This window comes from Suillus subalutaceus (assembly GCF_016647625.1).
Source record: "Suillus subalutaceus strain FC151 chromosome Unknown DFJ58scaffold_175, whole genome shotgun sequence".
Classification (NCBI taxonomy): Eukaryota; Fungi; Basidiomycota; class Agaricomycetes; order Boletales; family Suillaceae; genus Suillus; species Suillus subalutaceus.
In genome coordinates this window covers 39,105-55,914 of record NW_024540424.1, presented here as the reverse complement: position 1 = coordinate 55,914, position 16,810 = coordinate 39,105, and the positions used below count along the sequence as shown (strand labels likewise).

The 16,810-nt window shown below is 47.9% G+C and overlaps 5 protein-coding genes across 5 annotated transcripts; 3 read left to right on the top strand and 2 right to left on the bottom strand.

The window, feature by feature from the left end:
- Positions 1-1,365: 1,365 nt before the first annotated feature.
- DFJ58DRAFT_815971 (CTP synthase N-terminus-domain-containing protein) lies at positions 1,366-3,986 on the top strand. The gene is made up of 14 exons (XM_041391727.1): positions 1,366-1,582; positions 1,634-1,741; positions 1,800-1,936; positions 1,988-2,020; positions 2,070-2,171; positions 2,223-2,417; positions 2,465-2,604; positions 2,636-2,725; positions 2,777-2,909; positions 2,962-3,050; positions 3,107-3,150; positions 3,186-3,263; positions 3,310-3,612; positions 3,663-3,986. Exons 1-14 carry the CDS (start codon positions 1,522-1,524, stop codon positions 3,842-3,844), a joined length of 1,695 nt encoding a protein of 564 aa, XP_041237579.1. The 5' UTR covers positions 1,366-1,521; the 3' UTR covers positions 3,845-3,986.
- A 31-nt stretch (positions 3,987-4,017) lies between these two features.
- DFJ58DRAFT_147219 (P-loop containing nucleoside triphosphate hydrolase protein) lies at positions 4,018-6,665 on the bottom strand. Its single transcript, XM_041378881.1, has 3 exons — positions 6,491-6,665; positions 5,694-6,436; positions 4,018-5,638 (listed from the first exon to the last, which is right to left on the bottom strand). The coding sequence occupies exons 1-3, from the start codon at positions 6,603-6,605 to the stop codon at positions 4,265-4,267; spliced, it is 2,232 nt and encodes a 743-aa protein (XP_041237578.1). The 5' UTR covers positions 6,606-6,665; the 3' UTR covers positions 4,018-4,264.
- A 182-nt stretch (positions 6,666-6,847) lies between these two features.
- DFJ58DRAFT_863015 (uncharacterized protein) lies at positions 6,848-13,049 on the top strand (the record flags this gene model as incomplete). The annotated part of the gene is made up of 20 exons (XM_041394089.1): positions 6,848-7,231; positions 7,281-7,800; positions 7,849-8,049; positions 8,098-8,271; positions 8,298-8,503; positions 8,571-8,931; positions 8,984-9,282; positions 9,334-9,652; positions 9,699-10,080; positions 10,127-10,513; positions 10,537-10,814; positions 10,869-11,248; positions 11,305-11,574; positions 11,676-11,871; positions 11,912-11,976; positions 12,049-12,187; positions 12,235-12,671; positions 12,724-12,812; positions 12,860-12,944; positions 12,993-13,049. The coding sequence occupies 20 exons, from the start codon at positions 6,848-6,850 to the stop codon at positions 13,047-13,049; spliced, it is 5,229 nt and encodes a 1,742-aa protein (XP_041237577.1).
- A 1,842-nt stretch (positions 13,050-14,891) lies between these two features.
- Positions 14,892-15,835, top strand: DFJ58DRAFT_147009 (uncharacterized protein). Its single transcript, XM_041378880.1, has 2 exons — positions 14,892-15,227; positions 15,291-15,835. Exons 1-2 carry the CDS (start codon positions 15,071-15,073, stop codon positions 15,569-15,571), a joined length of 438 nt encoding a protein of 145 aa, XP_041237576.1. The 5' UTR covers positions 14,892-15,070; the 3' UTR covers positions 15,572-15,835.
- A 519-nt stretch (positions 15,836-16,354) lies between these two features.
- Positions 16,355-16,782, bottom strand: DFJ58DRAFT_668931 (uncharacterized protein; the record flags this gene model as incomplete). The annotated part of the gene is made up of 3 exons (XM_041382745.1): positions 16,355-16,509; positions 16,567-16,684; positions 16,744-16,782. The coding sequence occupies 3 exons, from the start codon at positions 16,780-16,782 to the stop codon at positions 16,355-16,357; spliced, it is 312 nt and encodes a 103-aa protein (XP_041237575.1).
- Positions 16,783-16,810: the final 28 nt, after the last annotated feature.

The following is a 16,810-nucleotide window of genomic DNA, read 5'->3' as shown; positions in this document are numbered from 1 at the left end:
CATCTAACTAACTACACTCCTATTGTAGGGGTGAGCGAGATTCTAAACAAGCTCGTTGATTCGATATACTGACTGCAACAGCTGTGAGTTTGTTTGGAGTATTCAATCCTCTTCCGAGATTCGTCACCGACTGGGATTTTCAGGCAATGTTACGTACCTCACACTAAATTGGATGAGTGGCATCGCGAATGCCATGCTAGGTGGTAAGCTATTCAGCTGCGATACTTGATATCGTCCTGACTGGTACACCATGCAAGCCATCACGATCACTCGGCTGTATGCCATGTATCAGAAATCAAGAAATATGCTTATATTTCTCAGTGTATCCTTCACGACTGTCACGATCGCCTGTGGAGTGATGATTGGAATGATAAACAAGCATACTGTAGGGGGTAAGCTTTAATTATGGTCGGAAGATTTATGCTGATCAAATGAATACCAGAGGAGCTCATCCTCTCCGGTACCTATCTGTGCTATTGCAATGACCCGGAGGCAGACGCTGTCATTCTTCTTCTCATGACATGGATACTCTCCACTGTATGGGAGATTCTCGCACTGTGTCTTGCAGTCTGGATTGTTGTAAAACACTTCCGTGGACTGCAACGATCGTCGACGGGATGGGTCGTTGGGGACTGTTTTACAGTGTTAATGAGAACTCACGTGGTTTACTTTGCAAGGTACGCTTTGTAGTCTGAATGCGGTTATTAAGCTTTCTTTACTGAAGTTTCGTACATGTTAGCTTTGTTGCTGTTTCTTGTTTAGACTTTGGATATTTGTCTCCGTACTTCGTGCGCCCTTCTGTCGCTGATGCTTGGTGACCTGTATTTATCACTTCTACAGGACTCACTTGACGTGGGATATCAGATTTATGATGGCATTCGTCAAATTCTCTCGGTCTTGCAACTGTTTGTACTCGGACCACGCCTCATCCTTAGCGTTCGACAATATCACGCTGAGGTCGTGGATAACTCCGATGCAGGAGCAGACATGATTCCCATGTCCTTCCAGAAGCGCACACATGTGTCAACTGGCAGTGGCGTGTACTAGAAGTCCTTGTCAACGCTTGCTGGTTCCTCCTCACTGCGTGAGGACTTCATTTTACATAAGTACACAGTCACTCATTTTCTTTTCGTTCTTCTCTCGCAATCAACTTTCCTCCATCCTTTGACTATGTGAGCGCCGGGTCCTTCTCTTCCTATGCATCTCTGTCGTAATATCACTCCTTCAATGGAAGAGTCACTGCTGTACTCTCACTGTAATTACCCAGTACGAGATATGTCACGAACTCATACGGCACAAAATTTGATCGCGGCAATACAGTACTATGTACTAGAGGAATATCGTAACAGTGTTTCATCATCTTCTCATACACGTTCGATGTCATTCAGGGGCGTGATAAGATAGTGGCAGTGTATATGTATAGCCTTATTTGTTGATCACGTCTCCAAAATTTCGACGGATCCTGCTCGTATTCTTTTGCGAGCTCTTTCATCTGCTTGCCACCTTCCCATTGTTGCAGCGATGACAAAATATATCCTCGTTTCTGGAGGTGTTGTTAGTGGGATTGGGAAGGGTGTTATCGGTGCGACACAGCGTTTTTGACGCTGTACCTAGTTGTTTATTATCACCCCAGCCTCCTCGACAGGCCTACTCTTAAAAACTGCAGGCCTCAAAGTCACAGCTATCAAGATAGATCCTTATATGAATATAGATGCCGGTACTATGCGACCGACAGAACATGGTGAGATCCGAGTGTGAGACTTCCTGCACAAACGTCTAAGATTCGATTCGCCCGTCAGGCGAAGTCTACGTTCTGAATGACGGTGGTGAGGTGGATCTAGACCTCGGGAATTACGAAAGATACCTGGATGTCACACTATCCAAAGACAATAACATTACTACAGGTAAAATTTATCGCGAAGTTATTGACAAGGAGGTGAGTTTATCTTTTCTTGAGCTTTTGAATAGAGTTCATTATTGTGAATAGCGGAGAGGGGAGTACCTTGGAAAAACGGTGCAGGTACGTCTATGACGATTGTTACGTACTTCACTTAATCCTTTATGGTTAGATCGTGCCGCATGTAACGAATGCGATTCAAGATTGGATACAACGTGTTTCAAAAGTGCCGGTGGATGAATCGGGAGAGGAACCCGATATCTGTATCGTGGAGGTGAAAGCTAGCATGTAATACTTATCCGTCGTGATATTGACTTTTTTGTAGCTTGGCGGCACTGTCGGCGACATCGAGTCGGCGCCGTTTATAGAGGCAATGCGCCAGTTCCAGTTTCGCGTTGGACACGATAACTTCGCATTAATTCATGTTTCACTTGTCCCTGACATGCATGGTGAGCAGAAGACGAAGCCAACTCAGACTACTGTCCATGCGCTGCGTGGGCTCGGTTTGCTGCCCGACCTAGTAAGTGACGTATTATTTCCAAATGCCACACCTGACGTTGTCCGGAGATCGCGTGCCGGTTATTGGGACGCCAACCCCTTGAATCCTCTACCAAGGACAAAATTTCAATGTTCTGTCACGTTGCGTCAGAGCAGGTGATAGGTGTCCATGATGTCTCATCTGTCTATCACGTCCCTCTACTCTTGCAGTCACAACGAATTATCGAGTATCTCCGCAAGCGGCTCAATCTCGCAAGGTTTGAACATCACGGAGGAGTGGGTTTCCAAAGGGTTGTCCTTGGAAGCGAAGTGGAGAGGCGTGACAAAAGGGTACTGCCACTTCTCTTCTTCTATTATCGCTTCTCATCTCCCATTGTCCAGGCAAGAACGCCTCTTCGACGAGGTCAAAATTGTTCTTGTTGGGAAGTACACCGATTTGAAAGACTCGTACATGTCTGTCATAAAAGCCCTTGAACATTCTGCATTCCGCGTTCGCAGGAAACTCACTATTCAGGTTGGTTGCGTTGGTCCCCCGAGAATAAACGACTTATAGTGATGTTGCGTAGTGGGTTGAGTCATCGGACCTGGAGTCTTCAACGCAGGAGTCTGATCCTGCTAAATACCACGATGCGTGGCGAGCAGTTGTTGGTGCTGGGTAAGTGACGGTCGTACATATGATTAGGAGATCGTCCGGTACTCAGATTAGGACAGCGGTATTCTGGTTCCAGGTGGGTTCGGGAAGCGCGGCACGGAGGGTATGATTCTTGCCATCAAATGGGCACGAGAGCAGCAAATCCCTTTCTTGGAATCTGCTTGGGCTTCCAGATGGCTGTGGTAGAATGGGCACGTAGCGTGCTCGGCATACCAGGTTCGTTCCATTTCTTGTTAGCCATTACTTCTCTTATCTTCTGCAGATGCTCAATCGACCGAGTTCGTTCCCGACGCGCAGAATGCTTTTGTCGTTTTCATGCCTGAGATCTCACGCACTCATATGGGTGGGACAATGCGTCTGGGTCTTCGACCCACTGTTTTTGACCGTAATTTCGAGACTTGGTCCAAGGCTCGCAAGTTATATGGTGGCAATGAAAAAATGTGGGAAAGGCATCGACACCGATACGAGGTCAATCCGGAACATGTGCAGCGTCTGCAGGAGAGCGGTCTTACATTTGTGGGCAAGGACGAAAAGGGGGAGAGAATGCAGATCCTTGAACTCAAAGGTATGGTCATGCGTAATCGATCTGAAGACTGTTGCGATTTATCATTGCAGATCACCCATTTTTCATGGGTTTACAAGCCCATCCCGAATTGTGCTCGAGACCACTCAATCCTTCACCGCCCTTCTTAGGCTTCATTGCAGCATCTTGTGGACAATCTGATCTCGATGAACAGATCCAGGAGCAACTGAGATCCTTCCACCCACCTCACCCCGAACATTCGATGGTTAGGTGAAGAGGCGCTGAGGATAAGTACACAGGAACATCCAATTGCCAATGGTGTCGGAACTATGACACCACCAACTGACTAAACAGCTACATGGCATAATATCACTCATAAATAACATGTGGAATCAATGCTGTTGCGAATGCTCTATGGATGACATTAATAAGTGTGGTTGTAGGCTAATAACGAACGTCGAGTAATGCATTGTATGCGGTCTACATTAGTATTGTACTTCCTCACCGATTGCCAAACCCACGTGAGCTGTTCTCACGGCGCGGAGCATCACGCGACCACTCTCTCTGTGGTCTGGTCTCCTTCCCATAGCGTGAACCGCGGTACTCTTCGGTATTGCCAGAAGGGTCACTAGGATGCACCCACTCTCTCTGTGACTTGGGCTTCTCCCTTCCATAACGTGCGCCACGATACTCGTCAACGCCTGCCAGAACGGTCGTTGTCACGACCCCACTCTCTGCGCGGCTCCGGCCTCTCCCTTCCATAACGTGCACCACGATACTCATCGATGTTGCCAGAAGGGTCATTATTATCCAACTGCTCATCCCGACGGAAGTTCCCTCTGGGGTTCTCGAAAGACCGGTTGTTCTGCTTGCCCCTTGCTTCCCATGAATTTACAGGTCTCCCAGAAGACCTAGGGTCTCGGTGTGATTTGCCAAAGTGCTTCGTGCGCCCGTCGTTAAGGCCCATCTTCTGCAGGAAGCCGTCACTGACATATGGAGGCGTAGGTAGGCCGCATGCTTCCGTTGCCCAACTTCTACATCCAGCCAGAATATTGCCCTTCTGAACTCGCAACTCGGGCGACTTGGGAATATAATAGCCAAGTAGGGAAGCGAAAGTTTCCTTGACGGCTTCTTCGTCGATATGTTTTAGTAGCGCCGCGATGCTGTTGTTCATTTCTTCCGAGGAAAGGCGTGGTGAAAGCGGCGCGTCATACATCCTGGGTCCGCCCCGCGTTGGCCGACCCCTAGCGTCATGTAGCTTGATTGGTACGCCCTTGAATACCGCTTGAGGGTCAGCATCATAGTGAACTGCAAGGTCCTGGACCTGGCGGGCGAGCTCGTCTGAGGTGACTGGCTTTAGCGGAACTTCGTTAAGCTGCCAGCTCAAAAAGCCGATCTCCCAAGGTAGAAGAACCAGGTCACCACGTCCAACTGTAGAGCCTTGGCGGCCAGTACGTCCGACACGATGGATGTACTGTTCCGTGGCAGCGGGGATGCCGAGCTGAATGACCCGCGTCACCCCCGGATAGTCCACGCCTCGCGCGGAGACGTCGGAGCTGACGAGAATCGATGCTCCAGAGTTGTCAGCGCGGAAAGCATCGGAGGCGGCTATGCGTGAGTCCTGTGTGCGCTTAGAGTGAATCTCGTACACCCTGGTGTGTGCCCCAGCAGGTAATACTGTTTTTGAAAGCTCGCGAGTGAGTGTCGCGAAAAGCTGCGTCATACGTGTCGTGGGGAGGAACAACAAGACTTTGCTCTTGCCCGGGTTTGTAAGCTGGTCGTGTGCAAGAAGACGAAGAAGGTGGGGGATCTGATGAGATGGTGTGGGGAGGACAGTGTGATATTGGGGGACGTGTGCATGAACTGGAGATTCACTTTCAGGAACTACGTCAATAAATTTATGGTCCTGAGCAAGAACTGTCTGTGCGACCTGGCGAACGGTCCGAGATAGTGTTGCTGAAAAGAGAAATGTCTGCCTCTCAGATTTAGGCGGCAAATAACTCATAATTGCATCAATGTCATCCCGGAAGCCCATATCGAGAAGCATGTCTGCCTCATCGAATATCACCTAGCCACAAATCGGTAAGCAAGGGGATCACACTGAAACTCGCAGGATGGCGTACCATTTTACATTTGCTGACACCTTTCGCTACTTCAGGCTCCGACTGCAGCAAATCGCGAAGTCGCCCGGGGGTAGCTACGACAATATCCCTCCGCCCTTTCATGAAATCGCGCATCTGTATTCGCTTGCTTGATCCGCCATAGAATAGTCTAACTTCAAAATCCTTGTGATGGTGGGTCAACTTGATAGCAGTGTTGGCAATCTGCGTAGCGAGCTCTCGGGTGGGGCTGATGATAAGGGTGCCGACGTGTTCCCTGGTAAATTGTCTCCTAGCTTGCCCCTCCAGATGCTTGTCCGAAACAAGGCCTGCATCGAGAACCGCTTGCTTACCCCAAGCGTGGATGGCATTCACGCGAGCCTCTATAGCCGGAATGAGGAATGCAAAGGTCTTCCCAGTACCAGTTTTTGCCTTGACCAAAAGATCTCGCGGGTGTGTCGGGATGTCGTTAGATGTTGAGTCAGGAGGTAGAGCAAGCCCTGGGAGAAGCTTTGCAACTTCAGCTTGAACGGGGGTCATTGTTTTGAACTGGTAAGGCTTCTCAATAATAGCACGGAGTGTCGGGTAGGATATCATTTGCTTAATCGATTCCCATGATGGTTGTTCGAGAAGAAGGTTACCCGCCGGGACACCTGTGGGTGCTGGAGCACTTGCGATGTTTTCTTGCAGAGCGACAGAAGGAGCAACTGCTGACGCTGTTGCAGTAGATTCATACTTCTGTGAACGAACACGAGGAATGGAAATGCCTGAGAAGTCACAGTTATTGCAGTTGCATCTGGCTAGAGATCGGATGGTTATACCTGCACGTTTTACTCTGAATGTCGCAAACCTATTACTTTGGCTCTGAAAGGGATGTGAATGAAAGCATGCTCTACTTGAAGCTGTCGTTGCTCGAGTAAGCAGACTGCACGTCATGTACGACCTGTAAGCCTCAAAAATGAGGTAGATCACGACGTGACGAATTAATGGTAAGAGGAAGGAAGTTTTTAAGAACCGCACTTTGGCTATTTTTCTAAAAAGGAAATCAAGGGCTTTAGGATTCAACAAGTACAAACAACCACCAGTCACATACCCTCAGCCCCATCACTTAGTAATCGCAATTGCTCAGCGGTGCACGCTGTATCTCGCAGCTCTTATTAACTTGTAAATAGCTTACCATGCCGAAAAATACGAAGTCCTCAGCGACTTCGGGTACACGGAAGAAGAATGCTCGCAAGGCAGCTGTAGGTGTACCCCCTCTGGAAGTCCCTGTCGTCGCGAAACAGAAGAAACAGAAAGGGCAGAAAAAAGAACCGCGGAAGAAGGTCTACATTCCTCCCTCTAAGCCGGCTCCACCGCAGCCAGATCCATTGGATACTCTCGGCCTTATACATAGACTTCCTCCGGAACTTGTAATCATTCTTCGATCCTTGGGAAAGAAGGATCCAGTCACGAAGGGGCGGGCACTAGAAGAACTTCAATCAAAATGGATCGATGAAAGCTCAAAGAAGGGAGATGAAAGCATGGAATGCGATGCACTTGTCACGATGCTACCAGTTTGGGTGTGTCGTTTTGCAATCATAATCATATCTTGACGTTAATTATATCTAGTTTCATAGGGCTCCTGTATTCTTCACACATCCTGTCCGCCGGATCCGCCTCTTGGCTGCTGCACTCCATTTCTCGTATCTACGCATCCCAGCTGTCCGGGATGCCGCTATCTTCTTTTTGAGAGATACTGCAACATCTGAGCAAATTGAAGCTCTTATGGGTACATGGTGCATGCTCGCCCACGATGTTGACCGTCAGGTATCTCTGATGGGACAGAAGTCCTGGTCTAGTATCACCTCTCCAGGTGTAGACGGAGAAACACCAGTAAACTTCGAAATGCTGGCCTCCATCATGGAATTTCTTCAAAGAACTCTTTTGGATCCTTCGGGAGTTCATCTTTACCTCAACCCTGCTGCACCAGTTGCACCTCCCACTCCGGGCATCAAGAAGCCCGGCGGAAGATTCATTCCGGCAGCCCCTAGTGAAGAACTAGAATCTAACAAGGCAGATGAAGAGAGTGATCTTGATAGAAATGCTCGACTTCGTTTTGGTGCACTGGGCGCTTTCCGCTGGCTCTTTGGTAAGTTAGGTCAAAGCAATGCTCATAGTTCTCCTCATAGTTCTGTAGACGCTCGCCTTGCCTCAAAGATTACGTCTCTAGATGATCTATCTAGATTTCTATCTAACCCACTGTTTTGGACGTCGTTATATTGCGGTGAGCATGCGCCTTGGATTCCGGACCCTGAAATCCATGGTCTTGGGCATGGGCAACCCCAAGTACGTCAGGCCACATGGGCATTATTGTCCGTGCTGCTACAACGTTACAAAGGTGATCTGGGAACTATTTCTTTTGTTCAATGCGCTGAGAATTATACAGGTGCCATTGAGCCACTTATTCCTATACTGAGCGTTGTTTTACTCCGTTCTGCATGGGTCGAGACGGACTCAGGAGTTAGAAATGTTTTGTTCCAGCCGGTCTTAGTTTTTCTCAAAGGTAAACCAATTTTAATAGTCTTGGCATCAAACATTCCTAACTTTTTGGTTCCACAGAGTTCCCAAATGCGTGGATTCTTGAAGGGGCATATGACGCAGATAAACACGAGGATGGTGACGATTCGGATTCGGATAACGAGGAGCTCGAGACTAAAATATCTTCCACTCGCAAGGAACATTCTTCTGAGGCATATTGCGAATTTCTTCAATTCCTTGAACTTGGGTGTGCTGGATCACCCGTCGATGGGTATCCTACGGTCCTTGTTGTTTTGTCGACAATTCCCTCCTCCGTATGTTCCTTACTGCAACATGTTGCGATTAGTAATCTGTCTAGCAGGTGATCGCGGCTTCCTCTAGGACGGGGATGCCCCTCGACGATTTCTCACTTCGTTCTGGGCAGCGATCGACGGTCATGCTCTGAGTTCTTTAGAGAGAAAGGTACCTTCTGCCTCATTCCTTTCGTCCCTCCTGGAATGTTTGGTGTTCTTCTTGAGAAGACTGTTGAGTGGATCCCAGGACCATGGAGCATTATCCGGGTCTGTCTCAGATGGCCTAGTGCCAAATAACGCGCGTCTACAAGACGTGGCAGATGAGCTTGTCAGATCTCAATTCACGCGCATTTGGGAAGAGCTTAAAGCAAGGCGCCTAAGAACTGACGAGAATGATGTGGGGAAGTTGATGGCCAGTTCCTTACTATCTCTGTATCGCATGAATATTGGTGAGTGTGTTACGTCCACCACCATTTTGATCTAATCCCGTCTCCTTCGCAGATCTTTTCAAAACTGCCTGGGATACCGTCTCGAGTGCGATTCTTTCTCAAGAAGACGGGTCTCTCTCTCTTTCACCTACGGTGCTTCGGATGTTCGTGGACACTTTTGAAACGAAGGACCTTCCTGCAGAGGTTACACGCACTCTCATAAGCAAATATGTGCAGGAAACTGTTGAGAAGTGCGAGACGGTCCTTGCTTCCGATGTGACCAGTGCTGGAATTTCGAAGAACATCAGCGTGGTGATCACGCTAATGGAAACGTTTGGATCTCATCTATTCCAGCATACCGACTTCACTGTGGTGTGTAATCCTTCCCTCCTTTGTAGAAGTACAATTCTTAATTGTTGGCAGAGAGTGGATAACATGTTCATTAACAATGCGCTCCGCATTCTGCAAGCTTCTCCTCAGGCAATCTCTGCGTTCATGTCTCGTCGGAATGACGAGGATCTTTGTGTGGAGCTATGGCATGTTTTACTGGTCGATGTTTCCCAACAGATCGACATGTTGTCGTCACTGCTGGACGTGATTGGCGCCGACATATGTCCCAAATATTTACGGCCCGAGGATGGCGAGTTAGATGGTGTCATAGAGCACTTGTTTATTGAGGTGCTAAACGAAGATGTGTCGACTTATCGCAGCGATTTAGTAAAGAGGCTCATCCAAGCACAAAGTGAGTCCTCCTTTGCTATTGGTGTTCTTAATTGACTGTTAAATAGACTTTTTCCTCTCGGAGAACGGGCAAGATATTTTGTTCCAGACGCTCGTATCATCGTTATCGTCCACTGTAGACGATATTCTGTACACAACGAATGCGCCGTTCACTAGGCTAGCCACTGTTATAGAGTTCACGCGCATCATGCTCAGCAAGAACTATGAACTTACCAGTGACTCACTGGCATCTGTTCTCCAAAATGTTTTCATCGTAGGATATCTACTACCAGTAACATTTCCCACATTGGAAACACCTATAATCGATACCGCACGAGGGATTTGGAATCTCTGGGTTTCAAAGGCAGATATTGGACTACAGGGCGTCCTGAGCGGAATAATTAAGGAGAAGTTGAAAGAGCTTCTTCGAGATTGCTCTACCTACACGCGGTCAGTGCGCCTTACCATGTTTGTTGCATTTCTAAACTGTTTGTAGACCAGAAGATATTCTAACGCTTCCAGGTCATAAGCCGAAAGGCATTGATATCACCCCACTTGCAGACGTCTTCCCTACACCAGGCGAATTCAACACAATGATTAACTCGCTTCCGTCAGATCCACCAGACCCTAGTCTTGCATTCATCGAGTCCATCATTCCGGCCATCTCGGAGTTTGAGAACCCAACCATCTCTGGCCTGGAATTCGATCCAAGGGGTTATTCACCATACATCAGGGTTACATATGCTCTTCTGGCATACTTGGGTGACAACCGGAGCATCGCTAAGGAGAATATGTGGGCACTTCGGCACATACTGATACTTGGTCAATACGCGAACGATGTTCTACGTGTCCCCGCAACTTCAAGTGATTGTTTGGGCCAGATGTATCGCGGTCAGAACTGCGCAGACTGCTAGGGAAGGTTCACCAACTATCTACTTACCTCCTGTCTACAGGCGACGACGGTCTTCACAGTCAAGTTGTCAGCGCTTGCATATCTGCTCGCGCGACAACTTTATCAGATGCTTTGGTGTCTTTTGTCGTGGACGTTGTCAATCATGCCAAAAGGGAGGATACTGTCAGAGATGCACTAGTGCTGCGCTCGGTGTTGAAGCACCTATTTGCAAGCGCTAGCAAAGCAGATTCTGACCAATGGTTGAATCTAGCACGTAGGCTGGAAAAGACAGGTGCGCCATATAGATCATGTAGTGGTCGATGTTCGCACAATAATACGTCTATAGCGCCCCAAACTACCGTGACCATCCTCGCCAGCATCACTGAATTTGCTCCAGAGCCATTGAGAATGGACCGTTACCGCAACGAGATTGCCTCGGATATCCTCGGAGTGCCCGCTAGCAGAGCAAACACGACAGGAGTCGTCTTGCTTCGTCGTCTTGCAGCGACAGCCCCTGATCCTGAGTCTGATGTGGTGTTCTTACCACAGCAGCGCGCTGTCAATGTCGTAAAGACATGTCAAGCTTGGGTCTCTTCGGACGAAGATATCGATGAAGATGTGGAGAATATGATGCCACTTTTGTTCATTCATTTGTCCCCGATTTTGCAGAACCTTGCTGGGAATCATTGGGAATTTATCTTTGATGTGGTTGAGAACAACTTAGAGGTATGTCAGCCAGTCATAACAAGTCGCCGTCATACTCATCGCTAAGTTACACCCAGAATTGTTCTTTTGCCGACAGTGCAACACTGACGATGCTAGGGAGATCGCTCCGTCTTATACTCGCTATTCAAGATCTGGTCCTGACCAACAAGCCCCTGCGTGCAAGCTGGGACGGGAGGAAAGAATCTATTTTGGCGCTTGTTAAGAACTTGGTATCCATGAAACTTGGTCAGTCGCAACTCAGACCAGTAGAGCACGACGCTGAAGTTGCGACAGATAATGCCGATCGCTCTGAGCCACGTTCTCTGTGCAGGGAACTAGCACTTGCGGTCATCCAAGGGTTGCCTGATGCATTGATGAACGAGAAAAACTCTGCCCGAAGTAATATTTTGAATGGTTTCGAGTGCCTGTACTGATACCTGATGTCTAGATGTGTCACCTCCTCACTGATCCTTCCTACGAAGTTCAGCGCATGGGGTACAGCCTTCTGCACAAAGCAGCTCGAAAGCGGACCGAATATTTTGTCATCGAATCTGCTGTTGACACAGAAGACAATGTTAGCGCTGAACTACCTGCTGAACTTCTTGCGATTTTGCAATCGAATTTCACGTCAGCAGAGGGATTCCGTGATTTCGAATCAGACAACGTCGAAGATTGATTTGTCAGAACTGTACAAATTTTCCGGTTATCTACTAGCATGGATGATCATGTTCGATTTATTCATCGACGCTGTGAGTACTGATTTAGGGCTATAAACATCCTTAGCTAACGCACACTTCAGTCTATCCAAAGTGAGGTCACAGTACTTCAATCGAATGAGGAGCCTTGGTATCATGGGAGATTTCTTCATTCCTAATGTTTTCGATGTCCTTGGCCTGTTCAGTGGAAAGAGGAAGGCATTCAAACTTGATATTTGGGCAGTCGATGACTTTTTCATTGACCGTCAGTGGTTCTATCCTGTGTCATGTCTTTAACTTAACTATCCTCAGACTTCGAGCCCGAGAGTGTCCTCAGCATCCGACTCCTAGCCGCTCATATCTATCATCGAGCGCTTCTGACAGTCCCAGCATTAATACGAGCCTGGATCTCAGACTGTTCAGACAGACAGCTGTTATCGCGCGTGGTGGACTACACTGCTTCATACTTCTCACCAGGCATTATCAGAGCCGAGCTTGCGCAAGTGCGGCAGGCTGATCCATCGTCAGAGCTACACACAACGGAGAATCTCGTCATCAAAGTGTCACCGAGCGCTGGAGAGGTCACAGCCTCCTACACAGTCGATGATCAAGTGCTGGAATTGTCTCTGAGATTGCCAAACGACTGGCCATTGCACCGACTTGACATCCGTGATACAAAGATGGTCGGGGTATCTGAAGACAGATGGAGAGCTTGGGTGCTGGGAGTACAACAAATTGTTTGGCAACAGGTAAGCGATATGGCAATGATGAATACTGGTTCCTTTAACGAGTCATACGCAGAACGGTCGGATTGTCGACGGCTTAACTCTATTCACGAAGAATGTGACCCTTCACTTTGCTGGTCAAGTGGAGTGTGCAATCTGTTACTCGTACGCAAGTTTCTTGTATGATTGTATGGGTCCTTACTTCGCAGCAGGATTATCAGTGTCATGGATAGCAGCCTTCCGCAGAAGCCTTGCAAGACCTGCAAGAACCGTTTCCATGCAAGTTGCTTGTACAAAGTGAGTACCAGACGCTCGACCTTTCTAACGATCTAAATTGGCCTTCAGTGGTTCAAAAGCAGCCATTCATCAAGCTGCCCACTTTGCCGGTCTGACATACTGTGAAAAAACATGTTTGGAGCAGGGATCGATGACGCTTATTCTGATCAATGGAGTGGAGTATCGTGGAGATCCAGGAGTTGTTCATTTGAATGTGGAGAGACAGAAGGTTGACAGAACCTTAGCAAGATTAGGAACACGATAAGTAAAGTGTACAGTATTGTGTACCACGCCATTTAATTTGGCAGCGGAGAAAAGAGGGAAACACATCAGCAGCCCGGGGGTGTCGGCGTCGACAACGAGTTCCTACAGAATGGGCTCAGCAGTATGTAAAACAAAGTTTGGATCTACCCTGATCAGCGAATAGGCTTCGCTGACAACCCTATTTCTGATAAGTTATGCTGCATGTTTTTATTTATTTTAAAAATCCATTTTATTGTCCTTTAGGGTCGTACTAGACCCTATGTTGGACATAGCCCTATACACGGGGGGCTTACTCCCGCTATGCTGCATGTTTTTCATCGATGCTGTACCACTGCGATCCAAGCAACAGGGAACACTGGGTAACAAGATAAGTCATCAAGCACGTGCAGACATAGAAGACAATTGGGTTTCGATACAAACCTTCGCAACATTAACCAGAGGCGATGCCATGACCAAGTGCTGACTTGGGTCCCAAGGACGCTCAGTAATCACATCGAATGATGACGACATTTAAGCAGTCTCCGTGGTGTTCGGGGCGTAAATCTACCCCGAGATTCTAGAAAGTCCGGCCGCATGGCCAGTAGAAGTTCTTCGAATTCTTGGAGGGACCATGACCATGACATGCAATGACTCATGTACTCCACGAAGTGCTCGGAGCACATATCCACCCTTAGCAGGTGTTTTAATACACCAAGTTAAAGGGTGTGGATGTATTGCCTGTTGCTAGTCAATACTTGGACTTGCCAGTGTGACTAGTGGTTACTACCGGTCCAGCCGATACTACTTTGGAGACGAAAATTTGAAATTGCAACTGACTCGGACTATCAGATATATCTCTGGGAGTCTTCCGTTTTGCCGTGTTAGTGTAAAATGGGAGTCATGCTGCGGCAGCTGCGCACCTCCTTGCCACAGGCTGGGCTCAGGATTTACTATTGAGCAACACTTGAAAGCCTGACGCCCGTCCGGACTGCGCGACTCGCGAGTCAGTCACTATCTGAAACTCCAGTCATCCATATGTGTATTTCCCGCCATCAATGTCGTACCTGCTCATAGTGCAGCCTAGGCTCAGAGAAGTTGAGATAGAAGTAAATCTTACAGAGCAAGTATCAGGGTTCTAATCGGTTTATTGTTTTGGACAGGCGGTGCACAGCCTGCCGCTGAGCGCTGAGGGTTGGTCATCCAGGTTAGATGCCGATGGTATAGTATTTACGCTGGTCGTAAGAGATAAACAAAGGTCCACCCTTTTCAGCGAGTCACTAGTAAGTAGTACTAGTACTAGTAAGCAGAGATCTGACTAAATGGGAGACATTATCAAATTCCGAATTCCGATAGGCAACGGAACCTTAACACTCTACCGTCACCACTGGAGGGCCTAGCCGCTAGCGGTGACTCGGACGCATGGATGACGGACAACTGTATGGGACATGTGCGGCTGTTTGAAATCTCGTGGATCTCATCTATCATGATACACGACTTTTCAGCGCTTCTTATGCCAACTCAATACTGCGATGGAGCCAAAAATTGACAGAATACTCCAGCTTTCACTCTTATCTCTGTCTATATGCCTGTTCCAGGCTCATAACCGAGATACAGGTTGGTCCCGTGCCCCAGCAGCAGGTTCCCGAAGTGCTCTTGGCTCCAGGCCTTGCGGCTGCCATAAATAGGACACCGATCATAAATAGGCCACTGTTTGAAACCTCACCGCTTTGAGGTTATTTCCTCATTGTCGGAGCATGTAGGTACAAAGCGTATTCTTCGGCCTATAAAGGATCTCCAACAATGCATTCCTTGCTTTCTTCGCTGCGACCCTTCCCCACTCCTCTTGCGGATCCAGATTCCTGTCCATTCCATTGTTCAACGGTCATTAACATTGTCCATTGTCCATGACTACTGCTACACTCACGTACAATGCCGATGCGCACATTCGGCAGTCGCCATCAATAACCTTTGCCACTCCATCAATATTGACACAAGTACATCTTGAAACGGATCCACGTTTCGCGTTCGCGCGCGTAAAGGGAGATATATGTCTAGTCCAACGTGGGTTGTCACTATCCATAATACCTGATTGTAGCCTGATACAATTGTCTATGATCTACATAGTGCATCCAATCCAATCCGAGACATCACGAGAATCTCTAGGGGTTATCGTCTTTCGACACGAATTTGTGTCCATCTTTCGGTATTCGCATGACCTACGCGTATCCCCCGAGGACATTCGTGTTCTTGAGCTTCTTGATGAAGACCGGATACGCTATGAGGAGGACAACGGGACTGTCTTCCTGGCAAAGGATCTTATGGCTCAACTTCGGAGGATGATTGATGCAAGTAATATGGTTAGGTTGCAGAGGGGAAGACAAGGGCACAGGAGGAGGTCAAATTAGGTGGTCACAGGCGACAAGAGATTCAATATTCATGGTTTGAACACTTCCGGTAGCATGTATTATACGTAAGTACTTTCATATTTATGGGCTGGCTAGCAATTCGTTTGTATACCCTATGTAGCATCATGGCAATTGTATTCACATCGGTAACGAACGTTTGGCTTGACTTGATAAGTTCATTAATGTAGTTCAGCTTGATCTTCCAATATTACAAAGCCCTCCTGACGCCACAGCACGGCCGTGTTTGTGCATCGTCAGTCCCACTTTATAGACGACAGTATCGATCGTCGACTCAATTACGCAGAGCGGATTGGCTGCAAGCCCTACAAGCCGGATCATCGACATAATCTGGAAGGATCAGAAATACATCGTTGCACCACCTTCGGGAAACGTCGGGATCAATGACATCAGAAAGATCTTTATACCTACGCAAAAGGAGTGTGTGACAGGCAGAAGCCGTTGCGGTCACTTCCTCGAAGTTCCTCCAGTACAGTAATCTCAGCTCCAAGTGAGGGCTCTTCTGAATCGATGGTCAGCAGGGGAGTAGATATTTGTCCTCTTAAAGTAGCAAGCCCTGAAAAGCGATCAGCTGATTGTCGAGAATTCGTTATACTCAATCACATCGTGTGTGACCGGGTCAAAGACAATCACACGGACGAGTCGGCTATAGGCGGCGGCAGCCAAATGCCCTGGGTTAAAAAAAGGCTCAGCCAAGCTACCACTGAACGAATGAGCCGCCATAATTGAGCTTGAGGGATCTACGCTGGTCTAAGGCGCCCAATCCTAGCTCCGTACTTGTTGCCCTTGAGAAATGCGATTGTCGGCCCTGGTAACCTGCTCTAATTCCGCTTTACGGACTTCAAGGTGAATATGCCGAAGACTGATATCGTTTTTCGGCTCTTCGTCCAGATCTACCCAGCTTCGACGAGTGAGCAACACTGAAATGGTTATTCTTAGGAACTTGGCGTACTATAATTTTGACCAGTCCAATCAACAACAGTCTATTAGGATTCCGCTCTCGGTAGTAATACGAGAGTTGGGGCCAGTGCCATATCGATGTTCAATTGCAACTACGACATAGCCACGTGAAGCCATCTCGCCACAAAATGCGGACTACAGTTATATGATCAGCAATCGAGACAAGCTATTCCATGCCCAAAAATCTTACTTACATACGTCAGGCGTGAGCAGCCAACTCCATGACTGGTCATTTACTCAGATAGGATGGTATCGATGGCG

Excerpts from the sequence above, each read along its gene's own strand:
- DFJ58DRAFT_815971 (XM_041391727.1), top strand. The coding sequence starts at position 1,522 with ATGACAAAATATATCCTCGTTTCTGGAGGTGTTGTTAGTGGGATTGGG. Across the intron at positions 2,726-2,776 it reads TGGAGAGGCGTGACAAAAGG|GCAAGAACGCCTCTTCGACG; the intron begins GTACTGCCACTT and ends CCCATTGTCCAG. Across the intron at positions 3,151-3,185 it reads CGGGAAGCGCGGCACGGAGG|CAAATCCCTTTCTTGGAATC; the intron begins GTATGATTCTTG and ends GCACGAGAGCAG.
- DFJ58DRAFT_147219 (XM_041378881.1), bottom strand. The coding sequence starts at position 6,605 with ATGACGTGCAGTCTGCTTACTCGAGCAACGACAGCTTCAAGTAGAGCA. Across the intron at positions 6,437-6,490 it reads ATTCAGAGTAAAACGTGCAG|GCATTTCCATTCCTCGTGTT; the intron begins GTATAACCATCC and ends GTGACTTCTCAG. Across the intron at positions 5,639-5,693 it reads GTGTCAGCAAATGTAAAATG|GTGATATTCGATGAGGCAGA; the intron begins GTACGCCATCCT and ends ATTTGTGGCTAG.
- DFJ58DRAFT_147009 (XM_041378880.1), top strand. The coding sequence starts at position 15,071 with ATGACTACTGCTACACTCACGTACAATGCCGATGCGCACATTCGGCAG. Across the intron at positions 15,228-15,290 it reads AGATATATGTCTAGTCCAAC|TGCATCCAATCCAATCCGAG; the intron begins GTGGGTTGTCAC and ends TGATCTACATAG.